This window comes from Zootoca vivipara, chromosome 9 (genome assembly GCF_965207765.1).
Source record: "Zootoca vivipara chromosome 9, rZooViv2.hap1.1, whole genome shotgun sequence".
NCBI classification, from domain to species: domain Eukaryota; kingdom Metazoa; phylum Chordata; class Lepidosauria; order Squamata; family Lacertidae; genus Zootoca; species Zootoca vivipara.
In genome coordinates, this window is record NC_142592.1 from 55,155,791 (window position 1) to 55,169,772 (window position 13,982).

The window sequence follows — 13,982 nt, forward strand, 5'->3', positions numbered from 1 at the left end:
TTCTAGTTATTAACATTAAAAGGTGTCCTATGCACTTATTTCCACATCATCTGGGGAGGCATTTGCATAAATTGGTTTGCGTTTGTTTTTTATATACACCATCACAAATTATTGTTCCAAAACAGTGCTTTGTATAGGGTTGGGAGATCCTGTGGTCAATATTATGAAATGGGCCCAGAGACTAGTCATACCTATACTGATTTTAAGTTCTGCTAAAGAATGAGTGTGTGAGAAAGACTTTGGACAGCCCCAAATACGGTATATGTCACCCAAGGTCAAAGCACACCTGCATGAGTTCACTAAACATGCAGTTTCTGGTTTGTGTATAAAGTAGGGTCAGTATCACTAAATGAAGCACATAGTGAAGCTACTCCATCTCCCACCCCACCTTACTTACTAACTGTAATTTAGGGTGGGGAACCTATTTCAGCCTGAGGGCCACATGCCAGTGGTGGGGAAGAGTAAGAGGCAAAAGAGCTAGGAGAAACCAACGTAAATTTTATGTCTGCAATGTAAGTTAATTTCAATATACACTCACACACCTTTCTGTATCCTCCATCCAGACGGGCCAGAGATATTATAAGGATTCAAGGGCACATTCCAGTCGGCAAAAAACAGGGGGCAATGAAAGGTGCAGCCCAGGAAGAGGGGGTTCAAACAAGAGCCAGACAGAGATGTCACAAGGATTGCATTTGGCCCCGCCTCAGGTCTGAGGTTCCCCAACCCTGTCCTAACTTACCTCAGAAGCGAGCCAGCTGATGAAAAGTGTTCGAGTAGCAAAGTATGGGGAAGTGGGCAGATTTTGTTCCCCTTCTCCATTATATCCAGCAATTAATGATGAGCTCTTCAACTCTGCTTTATAGTGAAACCAGCAAGCACATAAATATATCTGGTTTGTCCCTCAATTCCACTACAGAAAATGTGAGCAGAGCCTCTGCCATTTATTGTCATTTCAAGGAAATAAAAGATGTTACCCTGAAGTACTTTGTCTGTGGCAAAATTTAAGCTAAAAACTAAGTAGGTTTGAGGTAGCAGCAATGCTGAAAACAGATACAGGTACCAGGTGCTGTGGGAATTTTAACGATGCTGTGGCATCACCTGAGATCTTATAAGGGCTTTGAGAATGCCAGGAAGTAAGAAAACATGAGGTCAGCAACTGCTAAAGCAGGGGGTGAAGAACCTATGTTGGACTTCAATTCCCATAAGCCCCAGGCAGCATAACTAATAGTCAGGGATGATGGGGGTTGTGGTCTAACAACATCTTGAGGCCCACAGTTTAGCCACTTTAAAGGCTCAAGAGCCACAAAAGCCAAAGCAAGGCTTCTGGTGGCCAGATAATAAGGCTTCCTGGAAAGAGTGAAGGTAAGTGTGGATAAGCCCTTAGGGAAGGGAACAGATGAAACTGCAGAGATAAAAGGCATAGAAGTTGAAGGAAAAATGGAGATAGGAGGCCTAAGTGCAAACATTGTTCATGAGGAAACCTTCATTTCCAGGTCCTGGTCCCTTGCAAAAGAGCTACCCAAAATAACACATTAGAACAAGGGAACATTAATTTTTGGAGGTGTTTGTATCATACGGAATGTGTGGTGGGAAGAAAAGGGCCTCCTCCCATTCTGGTTATATATTCCTTCTCTTAAAGCATAGCTGGGGTAAATAGAGTTGGAAAATGTTTAATTTAAAAATTACTTTTTAACCCAGGAAAATCTTCTCAAAAGTCCGGGCTCGTCTTATACGCTGGGTCGTATTTCTTATATGGCAAGTATATCCCAAACTCTATATTTTAACTGGAAAAGTTGGGGGTTGTCTTATACGCCCAGTCGTCTTATACGCCGGAATATACGGTACAAGCCTGGAAACGCTAGCAAACGAGCCAGGCTAGGACTTGACAACATTAGTATGCCCATTATACAACTAATCAGTGGAACCTGATTATGATCAGAGGCTAGAAGAGCCTGGCAGATCAAGGGTGGAGCTTGAGAGGAACTGGGCTGGGTCAACAGGAAATATTTTAAAAACAAGCAAACCTTTACCTGGCCTGCTATTGTTTATTAGCATTTCTACCCCAAGGTTTCCAGAGCAGAGCTTTACTAATTGCAGCAGTTCTATCAAGGATAGCTGACAAATCCAGGAAGCGCAAAGGGGAAAACAAGGAAGGAGGGAAGGGCTGAGCTTCTTTATCTCCATTCCACTCACCACCACATTCACATCCTGGTTCACATTCTTTCCCCCAGTCTTGTTTTCTTTGCTCGGCTGCTGTCTTCTCTACCCACCCTCCCTCCCACTACAATGCCAAAAAAAGCTATGCAGTTAAAACATTGTGCATTGTGATGACAGTGCCTGAATGCAGAAGAGGGCTGAGCAAAAGTACATAGTGGTTTCCAGACCACATAGATTCCCCCCATTCTTTTGTGGTAGTTGTCATTGCTGTTCACTGACATCATTTATTCCTCCCCGCCCTCCACAGAATTGATTCCATGTGAACACTTTCTGAAACTTTACTTTGCACTGAAACAGTGAATCCTGAAGTCAGAAAAAGCATTGGCTGATGAACATGCCCCTCCAACTACAGGTGTTTTCATTCAGTGATAACCAGACCCAGAAGTAGAAAGGGAAGAGGAGAGGCTTTCTACTCTACTGGCAACTTCCTATGTATAACCTTGGGGTGAACACATGTCAAATTGGTAACTGATTGATACACTGGCATGCGTAGTTCCTCTTCACAAAGCTAAGATTCCCCCCTTGCATCCTTCCATTACATTAGTGTAATTTTGACACACCTGCTGTGTGATTAATGAAAGCATATGGCACAAATTTCCCTCAGAGCTCTTTTGCACTGGGCTAATTCTGGCTGCCTTAAAGTACCCTTCTGTATGTCATTTTTCATGGTGAACGAATCCTGCATCACTATACCACTGCGGCAAAAGGGCGAGATTCAGTGATGACCAACACAGCCTTCATTTAGCAAGTGAGATGAAATGTACACCACCCAGCTTGTGAGCAAAATAATGAAAGCCCCATTTTCATCAAAACAAAATAATAGCCTCATCTCATCTCTGCAACATGCTGACAGCTATTCAAATTATTGCAATGATTAATAGGTCTGACCACCTGTCTGCCATGCATACAAGTGTTCTCATGGGGGTAGGATAGTGCTTACTGCCCCCATCTTTTTGGTGTCCAACCTTCATGAGTTCCAAGGGTCTCTCTGCTCTGAGGTCTCAGTACATATAACAGAACATTCATCAACATCCTAAGCGCAATATGCTCTTCCTTGTTTTTGTTGCAGGTTGCATGGTTGAAACCTACAAATGTAGATCCCTTTGCTGTGGCAGGACTTTAGAATATATGGAGATTAAGGGGCAGCAACAAGTCAGTTTCCCATCAACAAGACGGTGCTAGAGATGCATGAGCTGCAAAAAGAACTCAATCCTTATGGCAGATTAATGTACACAAAGCACTCCACTGCCGCCACCTTCCCTGCCCATCCCTGGACCCATAAACTTTACAGGAGAAGTGGGGTGGAAACTGATGTGAACATTGTCATTTGCCCATGAGGGGTGTCTGGAAGTGTAGTTCTAGTCCAGGCATTCCCAAACTCGGCCCTCCAGATTACAATTCCCATCATCCCTGACCACTGGCCCTGTTAGCTAAGGATGATGGAGTTGTAGTCCCAAAACATCTGGAGGGCTGAGTTTGGGGGTGCCTGTTCTAGTCCCTTGTCTGTGTGACAAATGGATGCTTGGAGTGTCCATGCTACCACCTCTGCCACTGTTGCCTGTCCTTCCGCCCAGGTAAGGTTTGTGCTGGGCTTGGGCAGGAAAAGATGTCAGTGCTGGAGGAGGAGAAGGGTGTTTGAGGGTTGGGTCATGCAATCCTAATCTGCTAGTGGGCGACATCAAGCGGGGCCTTGCCCTGCCTGACCTACTTATGAGGAAGCAAACAATGGTGTTCAATTTTGTAAACACCCTAATTCAAGTCCACACAACATCCTCTGTTTGCACAAGGCTATAAATCCTTACAAATACCTAAATTCCAGCTTTGCCTTTAAGTTATCCCCTTTTGCCCCTCTCTTTGAGATGCTTTCAATTGCCCCAAGACAATAGCATCCTGAAGGCATTCAAATAATGAACGGGGGGGGGGGGGCTTTATGCAGCCCTGTCAGGAGCCACGTCTGCTCCTGCACCCTGAGCCTGACAAGACTGGAACCACAAGGATGCAACACACTCTGAAAGACAGACGTTGGTACTCATATGTTTTGGCTCCCAAATGCCAAAACCCTGGAAGTAAGTGTTCGAGTTTTCGAACATTTTTCAGAAGTCAAACGTCTGACAGGGCTTCCGCTTGAGTGCAGGAAGCTACTGCAGCCAATTGGAAGCCACACCTTGGTTTTCGAACGTTTCAGAAGTCGAACAGACTTCCAGAACAGATCCTGTTCGAGAACCAAAGTACGACTGTACATGCCAAAATGCCATCACCAGAGGCACGGTACCCTTCAGCAACCCAAGGCCTTCTCCCTCTTAGTCCTACTCAGTAGGGGGTAGGCACTAAAATATGCTCTGGATCAGGGGTTCCCAACAAAATTTTCTCGAGGACCCCTCATCGAGCCGCTATTGTGACAAGGACCCCCATTAATTCCTAATCCTAAAATTAAAAAGTGAGAGCCAAATTAAGAGTCTTTTTATATTTTATATTTTTACATTTTTTACAGTTACAACAGAGTACAGTACTCCATCAGTATACAGTTAGTTTTAATTTTCACTTCTTAATGAGATGAACCACTTTTTAACCAACGGTCCATTTTTAACTACGCGAACTGTAGCTTCCGCGAAAAACAACGCTTTGTTTACAAACACTACTGTTTTGCAAAGAGGCAGCACGCGCCAGGGAGGAGGGAGGGGAATGGAGAAGACAGGGTACCTGCGCAGTAGCGCACAAATGAAGCCGACGCGTGCAAAGCATCTTGGGGAGGTGAGCGTTAGTAGAATGCGCGCGCTGCCTCTTTGCAAAACAGTAGTGTTTGTAAAGCGCCACCTAATGGCATACAGCAGAACTACTGCCTCTATCTAATTCTAGTTTTGCGCTAGACTCTGCTCATGCAGGAAGCGGCCAAAACAAAAAATCTGTTATCATACGAAATATATTTAAGATATTTTTTATTCTAATAGCGTCTTGCGGACCCCTCTGGCATAGCTCGCGGACCCCTGGGGGTCTGCGGACCACCTGTTGGGAACCACTGCTCTGGATAAAGGACCTTCTGAGCTCCAGACAGAGGTGGGGCGTGATAGTTACTGATGCAATAGCTCTGTGAAGACGTTTCCCTTGCTGAACCCAATTGAGGCCTTCTTCTTCAGAACCTGCTCCTACCACTCAGAACCGACTGGACCACTCCCTGGTTTGTCCCACACTCCTTGCTCAGAGCCTGAGACTCCTTGCTCTGTCAGTATCTGTTCCTGCTGCTTCCCATGACACTCAGAATTTCACAGCTAGAAGTATCCCTGCATTTGATTTATGCAGATTCCTTTGAAGGTCTGCATAGAGATAGTGCACTTCCCCCCCAAACTCTCTGGTTATATGAATTGGACCAAACAGACATATAATTGTATGTATGTAGACCCTGTGTACGCTTTCAGATAAACATATGAGTTGGGTGTGGGGCTTACCACTGTGGTACCCATCACAGGTTCTGTATACACCGGTGAAAAGTTTTTAAAAGCCATTTAGGATTTTTTACTCATTCCTTAGCATCATTAACAGAGGAAATAAAAATTTCAGAAAAGATTTGTGGGCCTTTCCTGTGCTTTATGGCCATCTCAGCAGTTACTTTAAAACAACATTTCAAGTTCCAGGTCTTCCAGGTGACCACAAAAAAGAAAGCTAAAACTGAATATTTATATACACTATTAACTTTGGATCCAACCTTATGTGCTTTAGGAGTAAATCCCATTGGTAACAATGGCCAATTAAAAGATTTTAAATGGCTACAAAAACAAAAGGACTATGCCTCCAGTGTGTGCTTGCTGTTTTTCTGCTGGTGGGCTGAAGCGAGGGTTGAAAATATCCTAATTTTCTACTCATTCACTTGAGCTAAGAAGCTGCCTACTGACTGATTCGGCTTCAATTGTATTACAACACATGAATTACGTAGAGTTACCTGAAGGGTCTTCAAAAGGAATGCTATAAATGAAGCTTCCTGGGGGATGTTCAGCTGCTCGCCGGTACCAAAGTGGGAAGTGGTCCATGGTGAAGATGCTCTCCTTATCTTCACGGGTCAAGAACTTCCTGGAAGAAGAAAAGCAAAGCATCTCTTTTTTCCCTCATCTGAAAGGCCTACTATTGTACTTCAGAATGTTCTTCAAAGCATTATGAACACATTTTTAAAAATAAATTTTATCTAGTTCTCATCTTCCACAGCCCATTAAACTGCATCAAATGCAGCTGTTTTTAACCAAATAAAAACCAGCAGGCCAGCAGCACAAGTGAGAAGGCTGGCAGAGCAAGCAAGCAAGCAATCAAGAGGTCAGGCAGGTGACACAAGTGGGCCTTCCTATGTCCTCCCTGTCATTGCTGCTGCTGCCGCCACCACCCACCCAGCTGCCAACTTGCTTGTTTGCTTGCATGCATGCACAACAGGGCCAAGGAAGCCCAGGGTCCAAGTAAGTGAGTGAGTGAGTGGCTGGGGTTGAGGGTTGGCAAGGGAATAGGTGGGGTTAGTGAGCAATGCAGACAAGAGCAGCAGCCGTGTGTGTGTCCTTCTTTTGATAAGTGGGGTCAAACAAACGGCAACAGTGAACAAAGTGAACTAAACTTCTGTATCAGTCTTCAACAACTCCACATTCCAGATAGTACTGAAGGAAGACAGAATGTGAATTGTCATGTGCTGTTTCAGAGCCCTTCCTCCTTTAATTTAGTGACAAAATGTTTTTACTCTTACAGTTTTTGGAATCAATGCTACCCACAACTGGTATCACCAAGGAAACAGAGGAACCATGCACTAAAGGCAAAACACAGGAGTCAAAATGACCCTGCAAAAGGTTGTTAAAAGTTATTAGTTACTTGTTATACCTACAGGTGAGCTTAGCCTAGGACCTGTCCTCTTCATTTTGTGCAAGTAATTGAAATTACAAAACGTCTAATTTAGGCCCATTCATTTTAATTGATAATAGACAAATCACTCACATCCTTTACATTACCACAAATTGCATTGAGGTCAATAGAATTCTACAGATTTAAACACCCTTTACAAACCTGAAGGAGGGGAGGGGTTGTTGTTTTTGAAATAAAACAAAACTATTTACCGGTATTTCCCCCCCCCCCCACACCCATTCCTATTATTTTGTGCAAAACTCACCAATCCAACCTTTAGCGTCACTGAGACCCCAACTGCATCTGCCAGAGTTTGCAAGCAACCCCCACTTCAGCAAGTGGCCAGATTTAATGGCAACTTTCAGTCAATATCTTTGGAAAATGTGTTGTTAAAGGTTGCTCTCAACACTTCCAGGACACAGTGTCACTGGCCTCCTTCAAAATAATCAATGTAGTCCTCAGATTTTATTATCTGCTTCAATGCTGAACTACCAATGTGAGAAACAAGGTTGCCTTATGCACAGCCTGTGTAATAAGTTTACCAATACTGTACTCCCCAATACTTTGTGCCATGTGAGAACATAACGGTGGGTGAATTACTAGCACCTTTCAAACGAAGATCCCCAATGAGACTGTATATGCCTTCCAAACTCACTAACTGGAATATAATTCTGGTTGTGCTGCCAGTGGCGGAGCTTCATGCTCCGGCACCGGGGGACGGAAAACAGGCAGGGGCGGGGCTGGTGCACGTCCTGGGAGCATGGGGTGCCGCCTGTGGGGGCGTGGCATCCAGTGCGGGTGGGGGGGCAGCCACGATGGCACCCTGCCAGGATCGCGCTGCCAGGAGGAGTGCGCTCCCCCCCTCCTCTTCCTCCACCAGTGTGTGCTGCAATGGGCACAACAGGGTCAGAAGAACTACATATACCCAGTTCATTCACCCAAATCTCAGCAATACATGCCCGGTTGGCTCCCTCATCCTTGATCAAACCATGAACATAGTTTTATTATGCACCAACCTGGCATTAAGTAACAGCACCACCTGGTCAAATGGCTTAGCAAGAGAGCAACCAGATAGAGGGCCATAAGAGGAGATGGCCTGCAAACATCCATATCCTCTTCTTCACATATGACTTGCCCTCTACCCAGTGCTGTATCTCCCACTGACCATAATCACAGGGATACAGGGGAACCCTTATTATATTTTCCTCTATTATGTTCACTCAAACATCCTGCATGCTTCCATTTTTCTTATTCTGTTGGCTGATCTCCCCGCCTCTTTTAATTCTCAACTTGTTTTTTAAATATCCTACATACGGGTTCTAATTCACAGGGTTAGCTGACGACTCTGTTCAGTGGAGCCACTTCCCTACAAACCTTTACATATGGTAAGAGGCCCATTGCTGTCCTCTCCCTTCAGCTGTTCCTTGGGTCCATTTGACTAACATGAGGTGTGATATTGCAGATGATGAACTGAAACAGGGATTTCCACTTCTACGGTTTAGTCTCTCAAAGGGTAATGGACCCAGCTCAGTGGTAGAGCATCGGCTCTGTGAGCACAAGGTCCCAGGTTCAATCCCTGGCATCTCCAGGTAGATGTGGGAATGTCCTCTGACTGGAAACCCTGCCAGTCAGTACTGAGCTAGATGGACCAATCATCTGACTCAGTATAAGGCAGCTTCCTATGTTCCTAATGCTTTTGCCCTATGCACAGTTACCTGGGAATAAGCCTCCTTTGAACAACATGTGGTTATTTCTGGGTAAACATGCATAGGATTGTCCCATTAGCCTTTAATGCTACACTAGCTCCTATTCATTTTCTGTTACTGTTTGCACCACACTGCCTCCCCTTCCACCAGAAACAGCATGCCTAATGAGTCACTGCAACTATAACAGCAGCAGCTACAGGGTGAAACAAACCACATCTACGATGTATGTCATGCCTTGCTTTAAAGGACCCTGAAGCATTTTTTAATAAAAAAACACCAAACAAACTGTATACTGTACAAGTGTGACTTTATCACCCATTACAGAACCACTGCAGAAAGGGACAGAGCTATTCTTTTATAGCTCACAGCTACACTATGCAAACACTTTAGGACATAAAATATATTGTGCCTACCTGGGGAGATTTAGAGAGGGACACATTAAGCTCTCAAGCAGGTCTTTGGCTGTGTAAAAAGGTCTATTTCCACATTTCCCCCATAAAGAGCCCTCTGCTATTTTAAAAGCACACAAAGCAATCAAGAAAGGAGATCAGAACAAAATGTCCAAAACATTTTGCTTCAGTAAAATGCTGATATATGAACACATAACAGAAACTCTTTTATCAAATACTGAGTTGCAAAAGCTGTTTATTATATGCACTGAACTTCCAATTATCTGTACCTCCGGCTGTCTGAGGGTTCCTTCAGATGACCTATTTATTGAGCATTCATCCTGATTTGCTTGCACAAAGCTTACACAAAGGTTAAACTATGTCCAGTCTTTATTGAGCATTTGTTATGAGGCGGTCATATGACAATTAGCATTCAATTTGAATTCATTCTGATTTGTATCCATTGTCATTCTATATATTTCCATTAGTATTTCATTTATCCCACACACGTCAGTGCATTTTTCCCATTGCAAAAAAGTAATTTTATTAAAAAGTAGATTTGTTGCACCATTGCATCAGAGCACTTTAATTGCACAAACCTAAATCTCCAGTATGCACTTAAATCTCTCTTACAAAATACTGGCAGTGATTTGTATGTTTGTAAATCCTTGAAAAGATAATGACTTAAATGCTAAGCATGTATATTTGAGGATGTCTTTCTATATTTAGGACACAATGGAAAAGGTCCTGTCTCTGACAGCCAACCCACCTAGCTTCTGAAAGTAGGGAACCCTGAGAAGGGCTTCAGCTCTAATCAGGAAACAGTATTTCATGGAAGAGGTCTTTCTCATCGCCTGTTACCAGATCCTTTTAAAAATAAAAATGTGGCGATGCCAAAGAATAAACCTGGGACTTTCTGAATGCAAAGTGTGTGTTCTATTACTGAGTTTTGATCTGATACTCTGATCCCAGGCCTTTTAGGAGTACCCACACCCACATCCACACTCACACCAAGATTGGATGGCCTACATGGACCATCATCTCGGTTTCAGATGGTGCAATTAACACAGGCTTGACAAGTACATTGATTATTGCATCAACTTGGGAGCCTGTTTCAGTCTTGCAATTCACAGTACCAAGCACCTGATATTTCTTTGAGTGTAACCTGTTTCCAGAACGAACAGAAATCGGACATTAATGATTCTGTAATACTCACTCTGTTTTTCCATGCGGGATCAGATTATACAATGGATCCTTAGTAAACATCACATTAGCAAATATCTTACTAGGTAGTGTGGGGCACATTAAACCTTGGCCCAAAGGAGGTGGTAGTGCCTCCCTGTGACTCATGTGCAATGTATTTTAAAGATAAAATTGCTTACATGTGCTGGGCCCTTGACTCCACTATTAGATGAGTCCCAAGAGGAGTCCAAAAACTACATGAAACCACTGAGTGGGATTATCCAGAATTTTCCAGTATGATAGCTATTTCTGTCTGAGGACCATAAACATAGCAAATTTCCCTAATCCAAAAAACCAAACAGCATGTAGGCAGTTGTACACACTGGGATGCAATGTGGTGCAGGGCAGGTTGAAGTTTGGGTAGAGTATGCTGCATGTGGGATACACATGGGATGCACATAAGTTTCCACATTATTAGATGTGGTCCGTCGTACTCTGCCTACTGCAAGTGCAGTAATTCTTATTTCTGCATTTAGATTGTGCCCATCCAGCAACAGCCCAGGGAAGCGAATTAGACTAAAAGTAAAGCCTTTTTGCAAAATAGTAAACCTAGCAAAAATAAAATAAAATAAAACAAAACCAACCACTGGATATATCTCATGTGGTACTAGGCCTCAGTATACCAGAATCTAAGCCCCTTGGGCTGAAAGTCCAGATTGCAATATTTTTCCCCACCAGGTGGAGCTGTTGTCCACACCAAAACAGCCGGGTTGTTCACGTGCAATGTGTAAAGGGTAAGAATGCAGACAATATGATTAGTTGTTTTTCAGTTCAACAGGGCTGAATTGGAGTTAAGCCTGCACACAGACAAAATCGAAGCGTGGAGGTTGCATCAAGTGCTGCTTTGCGGAGCATGCTCCACTGTACAAGACGTTTGCAAATTCTTGCAGTGTGGATGTGTAGATTTTTCACTGCACCATTGGTAACCATTGTCCAAAAGCAAGCCATTGAAATGGGAGCAGTGGAAACCTGGCAAAAAGATAAATGCAAACTGATTGCCACAATGGAGCACCCTCCATGCAGTTGCATTCCGAGTGGCGAGCACACTGCTTATTCAGGTTCCATTCATCTACACATATACATGCCCTAGACTAGATAACATAATTAATCACCCTGCTAGATCAGACCAATAGCCCATCTAGACCAGCTTCCTGCTCTCACAGTGGCCTAACGGATGCCTAGAAGCAGGACCTTGGTGTAATGGCACTTTCCTGTGGGTTCCTGGAAATGGTTTTCAGAATCATACTACCATGGACCAAGCAGGCAGAGCAAAGCCATCCTTGCTAATTGCCATTTATAACCGTATCCTCCATGAATATGTCTAAATAAAGTTTAATCCTCATTTCAAGCCATCCAAGTGGCTGGCCAAGACTGCCCACCTCCAGTGGGATTGAATCCTATAAGTTAACTGTGTGCTGTGTCTTCCCACATTCAGCTTCAATGGATGGCTTTGAGTTCTAGTGTTATGAGAGGGAGAAAAAGTGTTCTCTGTCCACTTTCTCTGAAACATGCATAATTTTATACGCTTCTATCATGTTCCCTCTTACTTGCCTTTTCTCTAAACTAAAAAGTCCCAAGTGTTGTAATTTTTGCTTATAGAGATGTGCACTGCTGCCACATATGTGCCTCCTGAACAAGTTCTTTCTTCTGATTAAAAAATATATATGTATCAGGATATTGAGCAAGGCCACTAAATTCCATGTGCATAAATTTAGAAGAGTAAAGGCACTGCAAAGAGGGACATCTCCTGTCCCAGCCAGGATGTCTGGTCATTTCATGTGAGAGCAGCTGTAGCAATATCTGTTACCCGAGGCATCCGGTTACTAACAACTGCACCATGCATGTACTAACAGATATTGCCACTAGCAAGTGGAAGGGATCTGGTTATGAGAGTATCATAGCAGCAGCAGGTGTCACATGTTAGCTCAGGAAGTTAGTGTTACTACAGACAATGGATGTAGCAAGAACACACTGAGAGGCTACACTGTGCATCCTTTCACTAAGGGAACAAGGCAGGCGATTTGAACCAACAGGTTGCTAATTATTTCCTTGTGGCCTTTGGCAAAACATTATTTGGGGGGGAAAGACTGATGCTGAAAATAAAGCATGCCTGGAAGACATGCTCTTGGACACAGACTCAGTTTCCCTTGTTCTCAGGTTCAAGTGCTCCCGTGTTCCCTATTCACCGGGTATAATACCTATTTTCTGCTGCCGAATCACTGGCCTTGTTTGCCCTGTGTTGCCTTTCAGAGAGGCCTTTAAAAGTATTGTTAGTGGGCAGCATTGCAATTCTTCAAGCGTTAGCTTCTTTCCCAGTATATCTAGATGTGGGGACAGAGGCATCTTGACTTTAACCACGCCTGCATGTAAATGAACACAGGCAGCAATCTGCCTTGTAAACTACAGGGTGTTGATGACAACTGTATTTTTGAACTGTTAAGCAGGATATATTGTAGGAGAAGGAAAATCCAGGTTCACATCCCTCTCCAGCTATGAAACTATGAAATGGATAGCCCTGGACCAATCACCATATTATAATAGTGTTAGCTGGGATTTTGGAGGCCATGTAGCCCAAGCCCCTGCTCTGTGCAGGTTCTGAAATGGAAGATGCAAGTCAGGGCCAGCCACCTATAAGGCAAAACCTTGGGCAGCAGGATCCATAGGGGTCTCCAATGGCATCACCTGCCATTGCAGCAGCAGCAGTAGCAAAAATAGCTGCAGCACAATCCTTGGAGGCCAGATCTGATGCCTCCTCAGCAGCACTCCCACGCCACCTCTACATTGGCTTCTCAGCGAATAGGAGGCTCTGCTGGTCTCCTCCCACCCCTAGGAAGGAAACGTTGGGGGATGTCCTCTGAGTGTTCTGGGTTCTGCACCCACCCAGCATAATTCAGAGCAGGCCCCTTTTCCTCCCACGACTGCCTTTGATTCCCACTTCAAAAGTCTGCTAATGTTGATTTACTTCCCCCCTTGTTCCTGGTGTAGAGCTTCACTCACCCCTTTTTCCCTGGCCAATGTGTGTGTGCCATTTTGAGGATCCTCTCAGGTGCCAAAATGCCTTGGGCCAGCCCTAATACAAGTACACGGACACTGACAGATAGCCAGTCAACCTCTGCTTAAACACCCCCAGTGAAGGACAGTCCACTGCTACATGACACAATTTGTTCCAAAGTCATATACCGGTAGGGGTTTCTTGCTCCCCTGCAATTTCCAGCTTCTACCTATTAGTTCTAGTCCTGCCCTCTGAAGCAACAGAGAACAAGCCTGCTCCATCTTCCATGTGACAGTCCTTCAGATATTTGAAGAGAGTATCTATCCTGTTTCCCCTAATTCTTCCACTCTCTGGGCTAAACAGGACACAGTACACCAAACTATCGGCCTGACCATCTACTAAACTGGACACGGTACACCAGACTATCAGTGCATCTCCCTTCACAGGGGTTTTCACTTCACAGCTAACTTTACAGGGTTATTTCTAGGGTAAATAAGGGAGCAACCTCTTATGCTGCCCGGGCTAGTAGGATAGAAATATAACAACAGGCAAATATCTCTCCCACACCCA

At 44.1% G+C, this 13,982-nt stretch overlaps 1 protein-coding gene across 1 annotated transcript in view; it reads right to left on the reverse strand.

Annotated features, from left to right (window-relative positions):
* The window catches only part of CACNA2D4 (calcium voltage-gated channel auxiliary subunit alpha2delta 4), a 169,673-nt gene that overhangs the window by 85,877 nt on the left and 69,814 nt on the right, over positions 1-13,982 (reverse strand). Inside the window, exon 25 of the mRNA XM_088676809.1 lies at positions 6,152-6,279. Coding sequence (XP_088532935.1) covers positions 6,152-6,279 — 128 coding nt within the window. The remainder of the gene's footprint in view (positions 1-6,151; positions 6,280-13,982) is intronic.